General features: G+C 34.6%; 1 protein-coding gene and 1 pseudogene across 3 annotated transcripts; both read left to right on the top strand.

Moving 5' to 3' along the window:
• The first annotated feature begins 9988 nt into the window (after positions 1-9988).
• LOC131602381 (disease resistance protein RUN1-like) lies at positions 9989-14197 on the top strand. Of its 3 annotated transcripts, XM_058874469.1 has the most exons (4): positions 9991-10716; positions 10964-12050; positions 12149-12409; positions 12560-14191. In XM_058874469.1, exons 1-4 carry the CDS (start codon positions 10211-10213, stop codon positions 13862-13864), a joined length of 3159 nt encoding a protein of 1052 aa, XP_058730452.1. In that variant the 5' UTR covers positions 9991-10210; the 3' UTR covers positions 13865-14191. The 3 variants fall into 3 exon arrangements, with proteins under 3 accessions (XP_058730451.1, XP_058730452.1, XP_058730453.1); XM_058874468.1 differs by having other exon boundaries at positions 9989-10716; positions 12149-14192; XM_058874470.1 differs by having other exon boundaries at positions 10471-10716; positions 11125-12050; positions 12149-14197.
• A 4994-nt stretch (positions 14198-19191) lies between these two features.
• LOC131605364 (disease resistance protein RUN1-like) lies at positions 19192-20709 on the top strand (annotated as a pseudogene).
• The last annotated feature ends 1291 nt before the right edge of the window (positions 20710-22000 follow it).

Below are 22000 nucleotides of genomic sequence, written 5' to 3'. Positions count from 1 at the left end.
GAAAGATACACAAAGGCTTCTCATCTTCGTTCTTCGTCATCTCCAACACAATTACACATAATCATTCTTGCGTTGAGGGTTAGTGATCGAGTTCGATAACGTCCATGGAACGTAATTGAAGATTCCTAGTGGGTGAAGATTTGTGGGGTTTTTGGTGAATAAAATCTGCGGGTTTTGTCCTCCAAGATAGGTGTTTCTTGGGGGTTTTTATCAAGAGGTTTCATAGAGGATCCATCTGAGTGTGAAGATTGAAGAACAAGGGTTCAAGGCAATTCAAGACACTGCAGAAAAGGGATCGAGTGAAGCTCTTGGATAACCTTGATCTGACTCAAGATTAAGGGGGAAGAAGATTCAAAGGATCGACATAATTGGTTTATGGTTTATCGCTTTGTTATCTTCTTTGTATATACTACTTTCAACATTAATGAAAGATTTCCCAATTTCAGTTTGGAATTGGGGGCAGACGTAGTCGTAGCGAGGACGATCGACGAACTGCCTAAGCAAATATCGTGTTCTTGTCGCTTTTACCTTTTCATTTACGTTCTGTTCATATTTGGTTATAATAGCAAATTGATCAACGATCCGAGTGTTAAGATTGTGAATTAAGAACTTATATAAACCTCACAATCCATCACACATTGAATCATCATCAATTTGATCATTATCACCAAGTGTTTGTGTTTTTGCTTATCTCACTATTGCTGCATTGCAAACGTCGTTCATCATATAAGAAGTTAATTGATTTTCAATAGAGCGACGTATTGATTCTATAGTGTATTCTCTTATCGTTTATCTCAAGCTGGTTAGTGGTCTTAACACATATACAATCGTTTCAATAGTGGTTCGGAATAGACGCGAGTCGATTCAGAATCACTTCCGCTTAAAGTTCAATTAATTCCGCAAAACTGTTTAAGATCTATTCACCCCCTCTAGATCCTAAGGCCAGCGTCTAACACCCATGTTTGTAGCAAGAATGCACATCCACTAAATGTACAACTATCCCTTTTTGCACATGTGCACAAAGAGCTATAGAGGTATGCCAACACCGCTGAACCCCAACTATACGTCTTAATTGCATCAATGTCCTCAAGTAGACACAAGTACATAAAATTAACACTATTCCCCGTGCCTTCGGGAAATAGAAACCTACCAAATAACAACATAATATACATTCTAGTTTTTTGTAGCTTACTTTCTTTGCTAGAGTCTCAATTCAACACCAGGCCTTGATAAGCTAGTTGAAGGCTAGAAAGCTTTATACCTTGGCCCCTACCCCTTTGTCGCCCCTCACCCTCTATTAAATCAACACCCAAAAATTCTACGCATAGAGCGTTTGGTTGTTGGACATTTCCAAACACAGCTTTTCCATTTGTGTTGAGACCCAATAACATGTACACGTCCTCTAGAGTGACGATACATTCACCGATTGGAAGGTGAAACGTATGGGTCTCAGGCCTCCAACGCTCACACAATGCTAATATAAACTTCATATCGATTGAGGTACTTATCAAGTTAATTACCTTTCCAAACCCCGCACGCTCAAGATAAGGCACAATCCAAGGGTCCGGAGGACTTATCGGTCCCGCACGGGTTCTAAATCTCGTGATATCCTATAAAAAAAATGATGAACCATAAGTATTTGAATGTTTGAAATTAGTAAATATTATTAGAAAATTTAAGTGTTTAGAACATAAATAAATTGAATTTACTCAAACTTACGTAATCGGCGATGTTTGCAATGGTTCCTCGATGCTCTTCACCCATTGTTAGGAGAGACATTTTTGTTGATGATGAAAACTAGTTGTTCTGATGAAAGTTGCTCTGATGATAGTTCTTTGGTGATGAAGAAAATGAACAAGTTTGGGGACCTATTTATAGCCAAAACAAAACACAATTAAATGTGTTTGGTGCAATAAAAGTCTGCCACAATTAATTGTGAGAAGACAAGTGCATGCAACGGTTGAACACTTAACACGAAGCAAGTCGCCACCCCCGGTGACGACAACTCTTAAAAATCAATGTTGTCGCCACCCCCTTTGGCGACAACTATAAAAAATCAATGTTGTCGCCACCCCCCTTGGGCGACAACTCTAAAAAATCAATGTTGTCGCCACCCCCTCTGGCGACTGCCTGCATGCATTAGTCTTGTCACATTTATTTGTTTCAGACTTTGTATAGCGTGTATTCTTGCATGCATGCTTGTGTAAGATGTGGGGAAGAGATTCCTTAATTGCATAGGTGTGTAAGAGATTCCCTAGCCTGCATGCATTAGTCTTGTCACATTTATTTGTTTCAGACTTTGTATAGCGTGTATTCTTGCATGCATGCTTGTGTAAGATGTGGGGAAGAGATTCCTTAATTGCATAGGTGTGTAAGAGATTCCCTAGCCTGCATGCATTAGTCTTGTCACATTTAAATGTTTCAGACTTTGTATAGCGTGTATTCTTGCATGCATGCTTGTGTAAGATGTGGGGACGAGATTCCTTAATTGCATAGGTGTGTAAGAGATTCCATTGTGGCATGCATGTATTCTTGTCATGTTTATTTGCTCTTCAGACTTTGTATTGTGTGTATTCTTGTCAAGTTTATTTGCAATCTCCTTTTGAATTTGAATCAGGCACTGAGTTATCTTAACTTTTTTTTTGTTTTTTTTAATTGTTTTTCATTTTAACATATTTAAAATATATACATATTAAAATGGCGCAGATGTCATGGAAAACATTAATTCATTCATTAATTAAAAGGTACATTAAAAGGTCATGGAAAATATTAATTCATTCCAAAAAAAAAAATAAAACATCTAAGAAATTAATACGGTTAAAACAATGTCATTGGGTCCATGCATCATTTGAATGGCATCAATGTCGTATTCCACGTTATCCCAGAAACTTATTGTTGCTCCAGTCACAGCATCGACCCTTGTTTTAAGCCTCTTGATGCTTCTTATCTATTCGCCGGATTCGTACTCCCCCTCTAAAAAAGACATGAGAGTCCTCTTGAGTTGCTCGACTGAAGAGATATTCCAAAACAGAACCGGCATGGGAGGTTTGACGGGTGAGAATATGACATGTTCGTTCCTTCTGCGATACTCCGGTTCAGGTTCGGCACGCAATGTTGATCTCCGGGGCGGCTGCTCTGTTGTTCGGTGACATCCGTCTGGCCTAATGGTTGTCCGGCGAGGCATGGTTGTGTTTGTGTGATTGTTTGGTATTTGGAGTTTGTGTATCTGTGTGTAAACTCAACCATAGGAGCCCCTAATTTATAATAGTAGTGGGTAGAAAAAAAAGTATTGTTGCGTACTATTTACAAGACTGAAAGCATGCGTATTTGACTGTCCAAAATACAGACTGAAAGCATGCGTATTTGACTGTCCAAAATACAGACGGAAAGTATGGGTCCATGCATCATTTCAATAAAATCAATGTTGTCGCCACCCCCGTTGGTGACAACACTTAAAAATCAATGTTGTCGCCACCCCCGTTGGCGAGAACTCTTAAAAATCAAAGTTGTCGCCACCCCCTTTGGCGACATCTCTTAAAAATCAATGTTGTCGCCACCCCCGTTGGCGACTGCCATAATTGCATAAGGAAAGTGTAAGAGATTCCCTAGCCTGCATGCATTAGTCTTGTCACATTTAAATGTTTCAGACTTTGTATTGCATGTATTCTTACATGCATGCTTGTGTAAGATGTGGGGACGAGATCCCATTAAGGCATGCATTAGTCTTGTCATGTTTGAATCTTGTGCAGAATTATTGCATGTATTCTTGCATGCATGCTTGTGTAAGATGTGGGGACGAGATTCCATTGTGGCATGCATTAGTCTTGTCATGTTTGAATCTTGTACAGAATTATTGCATGTATTCTTGCATGCATGCTTGTGTAAGATGTGGGGACGAGATTCCATTGTGGCATGCATTAGTCTTGTCATGTTTGAATCTTGTACAGAATTATTGCATGTATTCTTGCATGCATGCTTGTGTAAGATGTGGGGACGAGATTCCATTGTGGCATGCATTAGTCTTGTCATGTTTGAATCTTGTGTAGAATTATTGCATGTATTCTTGCATGCATTAGTCTTGTATAAGAGGTGGTGCATCTATTATATGAACTACTTCACAGATTTACAACACAATTCTCCCAGACATTTCTTCTTTCACACCTAAACTTCATAAACATTCATCCCACATATTTCTCACAAACACATATCAAAATTATGGCATCCACCTCGAATTATTTTACCAACAACCCCTAGTTGAACCTAACAACTCGGTCAAGTTTTATCAATCACAGATAACAACTGACATAGAGGTTCAAAACATGTTCCTTACCCATGAGTATTTTGGTTATGATTATCTGGAACTGTACATAGTGGTCGAACAAATTGTTCCTTCACAAAATACTCAGTCACAGGTTATTGATCCTGTTGTTGATGACGAACAACAGCCCGAACATGTCATGGACGAAGAAACTGAAATAGAAGATGTTGTTGACGAGTTGGTGAATCGTGACTCCGAAGATGACGAACAAGTTCCAGTACCGGATCCAGTACCAGATACACATGCATACTCACCTCCAGCACATTTCACAACACTTAATTTGGGAGAGGACGAGCGATCGTCCGATATGTTCTACAATCCATATATGCGGTCAGACGAGGAGCTAAAAGAGGGTGACACGTTTCGCTCGAAGGATGATTGTATGTTGGCTATAAAAAATTGGCACTTAGCAAATTGTGTTGATTTTAAAGCTGATCGCTCAAATCCAGAGAGAGTGACTATTGTGTGCAAAAACCCGGAGTGTGGATACATGCTTAAGGCATCATTCAGAAAGAAATTTAATGCCTGGGTGATACGTTCGATATCTCAAGGCCACACCTGCGTCACCACTAATATGGCGCAAGATCATCGAAAACTCAGTCATGACATGATATGTCATACCATCATTCCTCTTGTCGAAACTGACCCATCACTGAAGGTGAAGACAATAATTTCTCATTGCGTTTTTGTGTTCTAATACAGACCTTCGTACAGAAAGGCTTGGTTAGCCAAGCAGAAAGCAATTGAAAAAGTCTACGGCAACTGGGAGGAATCATACCAACAACTTCCTCGCTACTTGGCTGCACTGCAATTGTATTCACCTGGGACTGTTACTATATTGGAGACACTGCCGGCACAGTCCCAGGACGGAACCCCTCTCGAAGGTAATGGAATCTTCCATAGACTGTTCTGGGCGTTTCGACCATGCATCATCGGTTTTGGTTTTTGCAAGCCGATTATTCAAATTGATGGAACATGGCTGTATGGGAAATACAAGGGAACTTTGCTGATGGCGGTCTCGCAGGATGGAAACAGCAACATTTTTCCAATAGCCTTTGCTCTGGTAGAAGGAGAAACAGCTGCTGCTTGGAGTTTCTTTCTGAAGAATCTACAAGCTAGAGTTGCTCCACAACCTAATCTTTGTTTGATTTCAGACAGGCACGCTTCTATTGACAGCGCATACAACAATCCGGCAAATGGTTGGCACAACCCCCCGTCTAAGCATGTCTACTGTATTAGGCATATAGCACAAAATTTTATGAGAGAGATCAAAGATAAATTTTTGAAGAACCACTTGGTGAACGCGGGGTATGCCTTAAACCAACCTGGATTTCAATACTACCGCCGAGAAATAGCGTTGACAAATCCAGATGCAGGGAGGTGGATTGACAGCATTGACAGAGCGAGATGGACTAGGTCAGACGACGATGGGGCTAGGTGGGGTCACATGACTACAAATCTTGTGGAATCAATGAACGGGGTTTTCAAAGGCATTCGAAACCTACCTGTAACTGCCTTGGTTAGTGCTACGTATTTTCGAATGGCAACTTTGTTCGCCACAAGAGGTAAGCGGTGGAATTCAGTGTTACAAACACAACAGGTATACAACGATGTTTGCATGAAATATATACAACAAGAATCTGCCAAGGGTAACACTCATCGAGTGACCGAGTTCGACCGTCATGGCCACACCTTCAGTGTAAAAGAAACAATTGACCACAACCAGGGGCTTCCACGACAAGAGTATCGCGTCAATATCCCAGGTCGTTGGTGCGACTGTGGCCAATTTCAAGCATATCGCATGCCTTGCTCCCATGTCCTTGCAGCATGTTCACATACTCACTTTGATGCATTATCTTTGGTATCAGAAATTTACAAGGTATCAACGTTGCTCAACGTATACGACAATTACTTTCCGGTGGTAGCAATGGAGGCATATTGGCCCGTGTACGAGGGGGAAACAGTTTGGCATAACGATTTAATGCGTCGGAATAAAAGCGGTCGACCAAACAGCAGGCGTATTAGAACCGAGATGGATGCCACTGAAAAAATGCAGAGGAAGTGTAGTATATGTCGTGAGGTAGGACATAATAGGAACAAATGTCCCAATCGTGGTGCTAGCTCCACAACAAAGTATTTAGGTGCAATGATATTTGTAATTTATTTTTTCAATGAAATGGAATCAAATTATTAGTTAAAAAAATAATATTGGAAAATAAGTTAACAAAAAAATTATATAAAAAAATAATGTTGAAAAAATAGTTGGAAAAAAGGACCTAAAAAAATTATGGAGAAAAAATAGAAAAGAAAAAAAAAACATATAAAAAATGAAAAAAAAAATAAGGGGGGTGGCGACAACACCTAAAGATAGCGCCACTGGGCCTGGCGAACACACTATGGGCCAAAACGTTGTCGCCACCCCCCCTGGCGACAACGTGTTATATTTAAAAAAAAAAACATTTTCGTAATTTTTTTGAAAAGTTGGTTATTTTTGAATTTTTTTTTTAAAAAAAGTAGATATTGAAAAAAAAAATTCAATTGTGGAGTTATAGGAAAATCATAAAATTTATATAATTGTTTTATTTCTGGTAATGTAAGGATATGTTTGGTTGGTATGCATGATAAAAATCATTTTGTAAGAAAATATATGTCTTTTTTGTTGATTTTTAATTTTCTAAATTTAGTAAATAAAATAAAATAAACCAACAACATTTAAAAGTATTTAAATAAATGTAGATAGCTTACAAAAATCATTTATAAATAAACTAATACTATATTCATATTTATATTTCTGAAAATATAAAAATATAAAAATAAAAAAATACTGTAAATATTTTAACTTCAATAAAAAGTTTTTTTGAGAAAACCATTTTATTGATTATTGGTAGTATTTGGTTTGCTTACATAAAATGTCCCTATATTTCGGAAATGCATCTCCGAAATCACTTTTTTCTATTCCAAAAACACCAAAAAAATGTGTTTTCGGAGATGAATTTCCGAAATTATTTTTTTTTAGGAGAGGGTGTGTCTTCAGAGATACATTTCCGAATTCACCTCTTTGAAATATTTCGGAGATGCACTTCCGAAATATTATTTGATACATAAAATGTAAATCAAGCTGAATCATATTTGGGATATTAATATTCCAAATATCTATTTAATATAATAAAGTAAAAAGAATATTAATTATTTTATAATAGAATATATAATAACATTTAATTGATCCATTAATTTAGCAATGAGATATTTGGGATATTAAGATTCTTTTATTTTACGATGTATTATTGGTTTTTGGTTGAATGTACGATTTATCACCTTTATTTTATTTAGTTTGTGTTTTAATTTGTGTGTTAATATATATAGTAGCATTTAATTGATGGATTAATTTACCAATGACATATTTGGAATATTAATTTTTTTTATTTTATGATGTATTTTTGCTTTTTAGTTGAATGTACGGTTTATCATCTTTATTTTATTTAGTTTGTGTTTTAATTTTTGTGTTAATAAAATTTTATACGTCAAATTTATAATATTGGGATATTTCAGATATGCATATCTCAATTAATCAATATCCCAAATTTTTGGAAGAGTTTTTTCGGAGATGCATCTCCGAAAAAATACCTGATAGTTAAACCTAACGTTAATTTTGAATTTTCAGTGCTTTCGGAGATGCATCTCCGAAAACACCACAAAATAGTTGTTTTCGAAGATGCATCTCCGAATTTTGAAAAAATCTGAGAAAAAAAATACTTCAAAGATGCATCTCCGAAGCAGAGATATTTTTGGCTTTTCAGCAGGGATTCTCCCCATAGGAGGGACTACAAAGACATTTTCTAATTTTTTTCCCTTATTAGACCCTTTATTCAAACTTAATCAGATGTGCTAAAATCACCATGTAACGGGTTTCAATATTTTTATTTGAGAGTTTTTTAATACACTCTTATGAGTTTTTAGGACTTTTTGACGAAATTCCTATAATACCCCCCCTAATTTAGATATGAATATCTAAACTCATCTCATTTTCGTTTTTTATTAAATAGTTTCGAAGATGCATATTCGAAGACATCAAATGATAGCTTTTGGACGCACATATCTGAAATAATTCATGTTTTTTTAAGAAAAACTGAAAGTTATTTCGGATATGCATATATGAATTATGCAAAATTAGAAATAGATTCTGTTTTAGCAGAATCAGTACCATAGAAACATGAAAAAATTAAATCGGTAAAAGCAAACAACGATAAAATATTGAATAGATATATTATATATGTATTGGATCGTATAAAATTTATATTGTGCACGACAGTACATTAAATAAATGGTTTGATTAAATTCTAAAATGCATCGAATGAATTGTCACTACTTAAATCTAAAACCGGTTTTTTCTTCGACTTCTCCCTATTTGATTCTCTCTCAAGCTCCGTCAATTTGGCGAACTCTGTCATCCTTTCTAAAAAGTGTTCCGGCCAAGTTTCCGCCTCTTTTGCAGAATGTGTCGTCCACTCCACTGATGTAGTCATAATAGGACACCTTGGTTTCAAATAAAGCTGAACAAAATGGAGCAATCTAAGATACCTAATACAAATGATGCAGCCAATGGGTATTGAGGTGGGCGACTCCGAAGTGGGAAAATGTCTCTGAAAAACCATATCTCGTCATATCGATACACACCCTGTTATATGCACTTGTTATAATATAGTCAATTTCAGGGAAAACACGTCCACTTTGCAACTGGTACGAGACCGTTAACAAATGGCACAATAGCATTGTGAATTTTATCGAATTCTTCATTTTTTTCATATAGTCATGTGTAAAGTTCCCTATGCGCCGTCAACTTTGAAATAAGTGTTTGACGCACAAGAGTGGGATTCTCCTCTCATTTATCAAATAAACTAGACACGGCCTGAAACCCGCAATTATCATTATCCCACATCTACGATCCTTTCAATGTGTTTGTGCATATAAAATGACATCTCATCAATGTGGATAATCGGTAGTGGAAGTAGTGGTTTTTTAATTAGATGATGTGAAGGACGAAGTTATAATGATTGATGCCGAGATAGATGTTCGACAACAATTTACAAATGATCAAATTTTCAGTGCTCGTCAACATATGCTTGAATAAGTCTAAATGGAAGCTAACAAACTCGACATTTTTTAAATATGCATATACGAAGTGATGCTATTTTTTTCATCCAAAATTCAACATCAATGCAAAGAAAAAAGAGATAAAATGAGAAAAATTTATCATAAATTATAGTGTTCTATTCGCTATTTGATATGATTAGTTCATCCCGCACCGCCGTCACGGAGATCAACATCGTCTCTGTTAGTAAAATTGAGTTCTCCAACTACATTCGCTTCTCCCATCAATTCCACCATTCCTGTTAGAAAGTAAACAACAAAGTGGAAAGAGAGTCAACAATTGTGGAAAAAGAGAGTGAACAATAATCAATTATCATGATATTGCTAAGAAGCTAGGAAGAAGCGCGCTTGAAGTTTCAGGAAAGTTAGTATTATTAATTAAAAATCATTACTCGTTCTATTTGCTTTATATAATTATAAATTGAGTAATGATATCTTTACACTAAACATGACAACTACACTATATATTTATACAGTTTTGTTTTTCTATTATATTTAATAATTATTTTTTCACTTCTTTTAATATAAATTAACACATGCCTTTGATGTATTTCACATGGTGTAAGTATAAGTGTAAGAATTTTGATGTATGAATAGCAATTCTCTTATAAATTTTACATTTCATATGATCTTTTGTCCTATCTACTTCTCCTTTCCTTCCCTCCTTGAACTGAATAGCAATTAACCAATATTATACTCTACAATAACCATATATATCATACTCAAACAATTTAGCTTATTCAGATGGCCAGTACCAGCAATAGCAACTCTTCATCTCTGGTCACTTTTCCAAGGAGAAATTATTATGACGTGTTTGTGAGCTTTAGAGGCGAAGACACACGCTGCAACTTCGCTGATCATCTTTTTGCTGCATTTCAGAGAAAAGGTATTTTTGCATTTAGGGATGACACTAAGCTGAAGAAAGGTGAATCCATAGCACCTGAGCTATTTCGAGCAATCCAAGACTCTCAGATTTTTGTTGTGATATTTTCTAAGAACTATGCTTCCTCAACTTGGTGCTTGAGAGAATTGGAACACATCCTTCTTCAATGCGGTCAACTACCGGAAAAACGTGTTCTGCCTGTTTTCTATGATGTTGATCCTTCTGAAGTGAGACATCAAAAAGGAACTTATGGCGAAGCCTTAGCTAAACATGAGCAAAGATTCCAACAAGACCCTGAGAAGGTGCGAAGATGGACGGAAGCTCTATCACAAGTCACAGATCTCTCTGGATGGGATGTGTGTCATAAGTAAGTAATCTTCCTTATCCATACTATATAAAATTGATGCTCTTACTTTTGCAAATTTTAAAGTTTTGACACATAAATTTAGTAATTAATCAAAAAACCCTGACCAACTTTTTTACTTAATCCAAAGAGGTTTTTGTAAAAGGGAAAAAGAAAAAGAAAACTATTATTTTGTCATGTATTCGTGCTTTTGTTTTAGTTTTGTCATGTGATGATTAGGTGTTGTTGGTTAACTGTTTTAAATTTGCAGGCCACAACATGCAGAGATTGAAAAGATTGTTGAAGAGATTATAAGTATATTAGGTTGCAAGTTTTCAAGTCTTCCAAAAGATTTAGTAGGGATGCACTCTCCTATACACGAATTAGAAAAGCATTTACTTTTGGACTCACTTGATGATGTCCGTGTTGTAGGAATTTGTGGGATGGGTGGAATAGGGAAGACAACTCTCGCTACTACTTTATACAACAAAATCTCTCATCAATTTCATCTCTGCTGCATTATTGATGACTTGAGCAAAAGGTATAGGCAAGATGGTCCAATCAGTGCACAAAAGCAAATTTTACTTCAAATTGTAGGCGAAGAACAGCTTCAAACATGCACTTCATACAACACATATAACTTGATACGAAGTAGGCTACATCGTGTAAAGGCCCTTATAATTCTCGACAATGTTGATCAAGTTGAACAACTAGAGAAACTATCCGTGAGCCGTGAATGGTTAGGTGAGGGAAGTAGAGTCATTGTAATTTCTAGAGATGAGCATATCTTAAAAGAGTATGGAGTGGATGTTGTTTACAAAGTTCCACTCTTGAATGAAAATAACTCTCTTCAATTATTCAGTCGAAAAGCTTTCAAACTTGATCATATTGTGAATAGTTATGATAAGTTGGCATTTGACATACTACATTATGCAAATGGCTTGCCACTGGCAATTAAAGTATTGGGTTCATTTTTGTTTGGTCGTAGTATCTCTGAATGGAAAAGTGCATTGGCAAGATTAAGAAAAAGTCCAAACAAAGATATCATGGATGTGTTGCGATTAAGTTTTGATGGACTAGAAAAAACGGAAAAGGAAATATTTCTTCATATTGCTTGTTTTTTCCACTCTCGCAATGAGAAATATGTTACAAATGTTCTTAATTGTTGTGGATTTCATGTTGATATTGGATTAAGAGTTCTAATTGATAAATCACTTATAAGCCTTTCAGGAAAAAATTGTATTGAAATGCATAGTTTGTTAGAAGAGTTGGGCAAAAAAATTGTTCAGGAAAAATCGAGTAAGTGGAGCAGGGTGTGGCGCGAGAAACAGTTCTACAATATTAAATTAGAGAATATGGTAAATTACTAGTTTGAAAATATAAAACTTATCTTCATTTTTATAGATTTTATTTCGAAAGTCAATATAGTTTTTCTTTCTTTTTTGAAATGTTTTAGGAAAAGAAGGTTGAAGCCATTTGTTCGCCAGGAACATATCATCTAATGGCCAACATGTTGTCAAAAATGATCCATCTAAGATTGCTCATACTGAATGGAGTTAATTCTACAGAAAACCTTACTAGTCTCACTAATGAGTTAAGATATGTGGAGTGGGATAAATATCCTTTCAAGTATTTGCCATCAATTTTTCAACCCAATCAACTTGTTGAATTGATCTTGAGGTACAGCAACATCAAACAACTATGTGAAGACAATAAGGTATTGTATATTCCCTTTTTGCTTCTTTTTTTTTCATTTATGAACATGAGCAAATCAGGAAAAAAAATGCAAACCCCCTCCCCTCCTCTCTTTATGGCATATTTTATGAAGCGAAATGAGATGTTGGTTCTATTTTTGTTGGTCTGGCAGTATTTTTCCAAGTTGAGAAGTTTGGATTTGAGCTACTCAAAAAATCTAATAAAGATGCCGGATTTTAGAGATATTCCACATCTTGAGCAACTAAGTTTTGAAGGATGTGTAAAACTGGTGAAGATGGATCCATCTATTGGTGTTCTAAAAAAGGTTGTTTTCTTGAATTTGAAAGATTGCAAAAATCTAGTAAGCATATCAAACAACATATTCAGTCTCAACTCTCTTGAATATGTTAATCTTTCTGGGTGTCCCAAAGTGTTTAAGAATCAAGGGCTTTTCAATATAAGTGGAAATGCATCACATTCCCAATCAACAACGTCCTCCATCTTGAAATGGACAGCATTTCGTTACCGTTCCTTGTACTCCCGCGCACACAAAGATTTAGCTAGTTGTTTGTTGCCCTTCTTGTCTAGCTTCTCTAACTTGCTTGAGCTTGATATTAGTTTTTGTGGTCTAAGCCAACTCCCTGATGCAATTGGATGTTTACGTTGGCTAGAAGAATTAGAATTAGGGGGAAACAATTTTGTAACGTTGCCTAGTCTGAAGGAACTTTGCAGACTTGCATATTTAAACTTGCAGCATTGCAAACTCTTGGAATATTTGCCTGAACTTCCTTTTCCTACTGCTATCGATCAGGAATTTCGAAAGAATAAATACATGAACAAAAAAGGATTGGTTATTTTCAATTGTCCTAAATTGAATGAGAGGGAACTTGGCAGTACTATCAATTTTTCATGGATGAAACAGTTTATTCAGGCAAACCAAGTACTCACTTCAATCTATAATGAGATTGATTTTGTAATTCCAGGAAGTGAAATACCAAGTTGGTGCAACAATCAGAGTGAGGGTCGTTCAATAAGAATAGATCTATCTCCTATTATGTCTGGCAATGACAATAATTGCAGCGGCATTGCTTGTTGTGCAATATTTTCTTTCTCAACTGTTGTCCCAACTATGACAAGTTATGCACAATGTTCTGACATGGAACTAGTTCTTTCTAACAGTGTATTTAACGGGAAGACTATTCGCATGATTCCAATAATTCTTGAAAGAGATCTTATTGAGATCGAATCAGATCACATGTGCCTAATCTATTTCCCTCTGAAAACATTCTTTTATTATCTGAAGATTATGGACAAAACTCTCGGCCATCAAGATCAATTTAAGGTGTATTTTAGAATTGGGAATCACAAATGTATGGGTTGGAAGGTTCAGAAGTGTGGGTATCATTGGGTATGTAAACAAGAACATGCATCGCTGCCGAAACTACTTAGCTCAGAAGTGCAAGTTTTTGGCAATTGAAGGTGAGACAATTGTGTATTTGGTTATATAAAACTAATAATAGCATGTGTAACTTAATGAACAATCAATAAATAGTCAATGCATAATTCTAGAGCTACTAATCTGGTCATTCAGCATAGTGTTTGAGAAGCCCATATTTTAGAACTCATTCCATTACTTGTTACATTACTTGTTAGATACACATAATATGAGAAAGAAAGTTATACCTCATACCCCTACAATTATTCCTCTACCCCTACATTTTTTAAAATATTTCAATTCTACCCTTTTAATTTATAAAATAATTTTATTATTTAATATTGACCATTTTACACCCCTACCAAAGTGTTTCGGATAACTTGCAATCAAATTTTCCGGTTTATAATTTTTCTTCACCGGATAACTTGCAGTCAAGTTTTCCGGTTTGTAATTTTTCTTCACCGGATAACTTGCAGTCAAGTTTTCCTGTGTGTAATTTTTCTTCACCGGATAACTTGCAGTCAAGTTATCCGGTTTGTAATTTTTCTTCACCGGATAACTTGCAGTCAAGTTGATGTACACCGATACTATGAAAATAGGCATTGTTAAATTCCCTACAAAATATACACCATAAGTTTAATAAGTTTGGTATATAGACATTGTCAACAAAGTTAAATTTTTTTGGGTAAACTTACTCAAGACATGGTTTAACTTCAACGCAGTTGATCAAGACATGGACATGTGCAGATTGCATTTCTTTCTGGGTCAACCAATGCACACTCTTCTTTCCAGAAGGTCGACCTGGAAGCCCGAATACTAATAAGGTGAATTGACTCCTCTGGTTGACATTTACCGGATTCAGTATGGTTCTAGGAGTTAACATCAAGTGATTGAAATAATGACTGCAAAAATGTGATGTTTCTCGATGCAAGTAATGTGCACATATAAAACCTTCAACTCTTGCTTTATTCTTCACTGATCGCTTTGAATCACCCATGAACCTTTCAAATGGATACATCCATCTATATTGAACTGGTCCACCAAGAAAAGCTTCATGTGCAAGATACACAGGTAAATGTTCCATGGAGTCAAATAAACCAGGCGAAAATACTTGTTCCAACTTACAAAGAATGATTGCAATGTTTTGGTCCAACTTCATGATGTCTTCCACTTTTAAAGCTGACACACAAATATCTCTAAAAAACTGACTAATTTCAGTTAGTGGATCAAGAACATGTTTGGGTAGCGAGCCAAATGCAATTGGTAGCAATTGTTCCATAAAAATGTGACAATTGTGACTTTTCATTCCATGCAACTTCCCAGTGTTAGGGTCAGCACACCTTGATAAATTCGATGAATACCCATCGGGCATTCTCAAATCTTTTAACCATCGAAAAACAGCTTTAGCTTCTTGGGAAGTCAGACTGAAACAAGCCTTGGGTTTTAATAACTTTCCATTCGGTAGAGGCTTCAACTCCAACTCTCTTCTGTTACACCATTCTTCCATGTCTTTTATGGCCTTCTCATTATCTTTTGTTTTGCCTTTCACATCCATCACTGTGTTAAATACATTATCAAAAAAATTCTTCTCAATATGCATAACATCTATATTATGGCGCAACAAGTTATCTTTCATATACGGGAGGTCCTAAAATATACTTCTTTTTGTCCAATTGTGCGTGACTCCGTATCCTTCAATTCGACATGCTTTGCCAGTATCTGTAAATTTTGGTAGCTCACTAACTTGTTCTCATATAGCCCATGGTGGCAATCGAGGCGGAGGCAAATCTTTCACTCGTACATCTTTTTTAAAGTTTGCCATGTTTCTTCTATAGGAGTGATTTCGTGGTAGGAATCTGCGGTGACAGTCAAACCACGAGATTTTCCCACCTTTATCCAACGTGAACCCTTTGTTGTGTCCCATGCAATGCGGACAACCCATTTTGTCATGCGTACCCCAACCAGACAACATGCCATATGCTGGAAAGTCGTTGATGGTCCACATCAAGGAAGCTCGCATTGTAAAGTTTTGTTTATGTGATACATCATAAGTCCATTCTCCAATCCACAATCTCTTCAAATCATCAATTAAAGGTTGTAAATACACATCAATTCCTGCTTTTGGACTCGAAGGTCCTGGAATGACGCACGTCAAAAACATGTATGGTTTTGTCATGCACATCTCAGGAGGGAGGTTGTAAGGGGTTACAATAACTGGCTAAAAAGAATACATACTTCCCGACGCTTGAACATAAGGAGTAAAACCATCTGAGCATAATCCAAGCCTGACATTTCTAGGTTCTGCGGCAAAATCAGGATGTATTCGATCAAAGTGCTTCCATGCCTCGCCATCAGATGGATGCCGCATAGTGCCTGGACTTGTTTTATTTGTATGATGCCATGTCATTTGACTTGCACTGTGCATTGAAGCAAACATTCTTTTTAACCTTGGTATTATCGAAAGATAAAACATGGACTTTACTGCTACACGGTCTTGATTAGTGTTAACGGCTCTACTGCGAACTTTATATCTTGGACTCATACAAAACTTACATTCCTCCAACAAAATACAACCATTGATGCAACAATCAATCTTTCTTACTCTTAAGCCCAACTTCGACACCAACTTCTTTGCTTCATAAAATGTTGTAGGCAAGTTGTCTTTCATTGCAGTTGAATCCAACATCATTTTTACGAAGAATTCCAAACACTGGGCAGAAACATTCCAATTTAACTTGGCGGCCAATAATCTCACACACATTGATAACTTTGAGTCAGACGATCCATCAAACAACGACGTATTCATCTCATTCAACAACTGATAAAATTTCTGCGCTTCCTCATTCGGCAACTCTTCCCCACCAAAATCTCCAGGTTGATCATAGGTCACGTTCACACCAAAAGCATCCTCAACCATGTCACCAATAAGATTAAAGTTTTCCTCATATTCCATAGGCGGCTGACTACTTGAAGCATGCGCGTTGCTAGTCTCTGGTACGTTACTAGGCAGTTCTTCACCGTTAAACGTCCAAACCCAATAATTTGTAATGAAACCCCTTCAATGCAAATGAGATGTTACTTCCTGTGGGTCACTAATTATTGGTCTACATTCACATTTAAGACAGGGACACCTAACTCCTCCTTCGCTTCGACATAATTCCTGAGCAAACGCCCAACTGATAAACCCTTCAACTCCTACTATAAAATTGGATTTAAGTCCCATTCTTCCTGGAAATGTTCTATCGTACATCCAACTACGATAATACCGATAATATTCCATACTGCACATTTATACAATCATTGTCATTTTGAGTTAGAAATATTAATCAACTTAATATAATTCTTAGACGTATACTAGTTAATATTTACTATTCTTAAAAATATTATTTAATAACAATACTACTAATATTTTTAACTACACATGTTATATTGAACATATGTTAATCATAAAGTTATTATTTTTTTAACTACACATTTTAAACTACACATAATGGAAATATTATTTAATAAAAATACTACTATTAAATGTTTACTATTATTAAAAATATTATTTTTGATTCACGTGATTACCACGTCGCTATATATATTTTTTATTTTAAATATACATATATAATATATATTCTACTTTTAATATATTTTTTAATTTAAATAAAATGTATTTTCAATTTAATAACAATAACATATATTTTAATTTTAGAAATATAACATATAATTATATTTTACTTTATTTTATTTTAAATATACATATATAATATATATTCTACTTTTAATATATATTTTAATTTTAAAAAAAATGTATTTTTAATAATAAAAAAAACATAACATATAATCTTTTTCTATTTAATATATACTGCAAATAAAAAAAGTTTATTTTCAATTTAATATTTTCTGTTTTTAAGAACAATTACATAAATTATATTTTTTTATTAATATTTTCTGTTTTTAAGAATAATATCATAAAATACATATATTTTATTTAGAAAATAAAAAACATATTTTAAAAATAAATCTAAACATTTTTAGCATTCTAAACTCCTCAACTCCTAAACTCAAAATTAACATTTACATCATATACATTTTTATCATTCTAACAATTTAATCTACTAAATATAAAAGAAAAAAAATAATATAAAACATATATTATTTTTAATAATATATCCTATTAATTTTTAAAAACAATATATAATAGTTTTTCTATTAATTTTTAAAAACAACAACATAAAATATATTCTGTAAATTAATATATAACAGTTTTAATAATATTAATATATAATAATTTTAATAATAGTTTTAATATATCCGTTTTTTTCTAATAGTTTTAAAAATATTAATATATATATATATATATATATATATATATATATATATATATATATATATATATATATATATATATATATAATTTTCGTTTTTATTTTATTTACTATATTCTGTTTTATTTTTTAATTTTTTGATAAAATAAATATTTAATATTTAATTTATAATTTCGTTTTATAATAATTAATTTAAAAAATAACCTAATTAAAAAAATAACTTAATAAATATATTAAAAATATATCACATTATAAATAAATATTTAATAAAAATCTGAAAAAAAATAAATAAGTTACCTCTTCTTCAATCTACTCCACCTTCTTCTCCTTCACCTTCTTCTGCTTCACCTTCTTCTCTCTTCAAAATGGAAACAAAAAAAATTTAAAGCATTAAAAACATAATACAGTATGAATATAAAACAAAATTATAAGAAATACTGATGTAATTTACCTTTAATATAACAATATGTAAAATTTGTGAAAAATATTTGGGATTGAAAGGTATGAAAAATTGAATTGGGATTGAAAATTTGGGGATTTTGGGAGAGGAGGGCGTTTCTGGTTTTGTTTTGGGAGAACAGAGAAGAAAAACATAAATTGTAAAGGAGGAATAGAAGTGGAAGAAGCAAAACGCGTAAATAAATACACTAATCAGTGACGTGAGAATCACGTCGCAACTTGCCACGTGAGACTCCCGTCGTAACATGACAACGGTAACATTAATTAATGTCCCTGCCTGCAATGTTGTCACCATGTCACTTCAGTGTAACGTTGAATTTTCCCTCTAAAAGTTGCGACGTGTTTGTAACGTCACAACTAAATTTTTTAAAATTTGAATCTTCCCCCTACGTGAATGTTATAATTTTTTCTATTTTAATTTATAAACTTAATATAGTGACGTGTATCCCACGTCGCAATATTTTTTACATACTCCAATGTCTGATTCCTGATTACTTTATGTTTATAAAGTTATTTAAAATTTAAAAATATGCTGCGATGTGTTTATCACGTCGCAAATGGCAATAATTACCCACGTGACTCCCACGTCGCTACATTATGTCGCTGGAGAGAGTATATCTTGTAGTGTTAAAAATAAACTGCATTTCCTTACCCCTTTTATATGTAAATTTAATTAGCAAATGTCTCTATTTGTGTTGGCTTGTGACAGCATCTGCCCAATTTGAAAACATTGGATCTTAGCTACTAAAAAAATCTAAGAAAGATGCCAAATCTTGAACGGATATGTTTTGAAGGATGTGTAAAACTGTTGCAGATGGATCCATCTATTGGACTTCTTAGAAAACTTGTTATCCTGAATTTGAAAGATTGCAAGAAACTAGTAAGCATACCGAACAGCATATTTCATATTAGCTCTCTTGAAATTTTAAGTCTTTATGGGTGTCCCAAAGTATTTAAGAATTCAAGTCATTTCAATATTAGTGAAAGTACATCTCATTCCCAATCAACAACATCCTCCATCTTGAAACGGGCAATGTTTCGTCTCCATTCCTTGTATCCCGGTGCACACAAAGAGTTTGCCAGTTCTTTGCTGCCTTCCTTGCTTAGCTTATCTAGTTTGATTAAACTTGATATTAGTTTTTGCGGATTAAGCCAACTCCCGGATGCATTTGGATGTTTACGTTGGCTAGAAGAATTAAATTTTGGGGGAAACAATTTTGTGACGTTACCTATCCTCAAGGGCCTTTCCAGACTTGCATATTTAAACTTGGCGCATTGCAAGCTGTTGGAATCTTTGCCTCAGCTTCCTTTTCCCACTGCTACCGAGCACAATCTTCCCAAGTTCAATTATCAGAAGAGATTAGGATTGATCATTTTCAACTGTCTTAAATTGGGGGAGAGGGAGCGTTGTAGTAGCGTGGCATTTTCATGGATGATACAATTGATTAAGGCAAGACAGCAATCCTCTACTGCCTTCTTTGATAACATTAATATTGTTATTCCAAAAAGTGAAATACCAAGTTGGATCAACTATCAAAATGTGAGTGGTTCAATCCCAATAGAACTATCGCCATTTATGCATGACAATGACGAAAGTATCATCGGCATTGCTTGTTGTGCAGTATTTTCCATTGCACCTATTGATCCAAGTGCAACAAGATATGCAAAGGAATATGAAGTAGAGCTAAGTATTTTAAACGAAAGTACTCGCCATGGTTGGTGTGAGTTGCTTAACAACATTCCAGTAAATGTAGAAAGAGATCTTATTGCAGTCAAATCAGATCACGTGTGGCTAATCATTTTCAGCCGGGATTCATTCTTTGATATTTTGAATCGGTCAGATGAAAATCTCAGGCATCTTAATCATTTCAGAATGAAAGTCGTTGGTATAGGCTGCGAGGTGCAGAGTTGCGGTTATGGTTGGATATATAAACAAGATCTACAAGTGAAGCATGGCTGTGGAAATTCCTTAGATATGAAGTGTAAGATTTTGGAAATTAAAGATGAGGCGCAACCATTATCGTCATCTGATGTAGTATAGCTACTGTAGTTTCATATATTCGTGAAAAGATCTATATTGATTTACCTGCATATTAAAAGTGAAGTTAATATGATCTGAAATAGCATATATTTACCATGAATTATCTATATTTAATGAATCTTGAATATGTGCTTTGGTTATACAAACAATTTGAGAAAATACTAGAAGTTATAACAAACTAAAATAACAATCAGCATCCCCACAACTGCGATCGGAGGGTGCTAGAACCACTTGATGCCAAAACTGACCCCCGAACCAGATTAAACCGGTAGCGATAAACCAAAAAAATAACAATCAGCAATATTCATATAGCCTATATGTGAAAAGAGATCAAACTTCTTCATTGATTATCATAGATCAATACAAGATGCTTATTAGTAAAGTCTTAGGACTAGCATAGTTATGATAGATTGGCTTTATACAATCATAGGCTCGAACAACTTGAAAGACTCTGATGCACTCCTCAATCCAACCTATTTTTTTACTCCCTTCTCTACTATCTCCTTTTTATTAATAAGGAATGATTTGTTTTTCTCAACTAATATGGAATGATTTGTTTTTGTCAACTAATTTGGAATCATTTGATTCTCCTTAATCTATCATATAAGAAAACTCATTCTACTCTTTCCACGATAAGCCACGTGCCTTAAAAACTCTTTTCATTAATTTTTTAAATTTTCTTTCTCATTCCACTTCTTCTACATGCCTTAAAACTCTTCTCATTGATTTCTCAAATTTTCTTTCCCATTCCACTTCTTTTCCATGTTCTACGACCATTACCAACAAGTTTCGCATTACCCTTTCTATTTCATATTCCATCTACCAAAACAGATCCAACATCCATTACCCTAAAATTGTTACATTTTTATTCCATATTCCATCTGCCAAACCCGTTCCAACATCCATTACTCTAAAACCGTCTTTCAAGCGTACATCCATTACTCTAAAATCGTTACATTTTTCAAGCGTCCAGTGCCGGCCCTGCACAGGCGCAGGCTGCGCTACCGAACTGGGCCTCGGAACTTGGGGCCCATTTTTTTTTATCATTAAACAAAAATATATAAAGAAAAGGAGATAAAAGAGTTGATTTTTGCAACAATGGTAAATGAATTGAAATAGATACAGAATTGAAGAAGAAAAAGAAAGTGAGAGTAAGATGAAATGTGACTTTAGTATGTAATTCTATGTACAACACTGCAACTTACGAATAAAATAATATATATCACTGGCCGTGTTCACGTGATGCTGCTTTAGGCTTTAGGCTTTTAACACTTCAATGTTAATGTCTCTAAAAAAAACTTCCACATTTTGTACAATAGACTAGTAGTACATCTTACATAATACTAGTATTATTTATATATTATA

The sequence above is a fragment of the Vicia villosa genome, linkage group LG5, assembly GCF_029867415.1.
Source record: "Vicia villosa cultivar HV-30 ecotype Madison, WI linkage group LG5, Vvil1.0, whole genome shotgun sequence".
Classification (NCBI taxonomy): Eukaryota; Viridiplantae; Streptophyta; class Magnoliopsida; order Fabales; family Fabaceae; genus Vicia; species Vicia villosa.
This window is presented reverse-complemented; position numbering and strand designations above follow the sequence as displayed.

Bases quoted from the DNA above. Each gene is read 5' to 3' on its own strand.
- LOC131602381 (XM_058874468.1), top strand. From the start codon at position 10,211: ATGGCCAGTACCAGCAATAGCAACTCTTCATCTCTGGTCACTTTTCCA. The intron at 10,717-10,963 runs GTAAGTAATCTT...TTAAATTTGCAG, and splicing joins GGATGGGATGTGTGTCATAA to GCCACAACATGCAGAGATTG. The intron at 12,051-12,148 runs GTAAATTACTAG...GAAATGTTTTAG, and splicing joins ATATTAAATTAGAGAATATG to GAAAAGAAGGTTGAAGCCAT.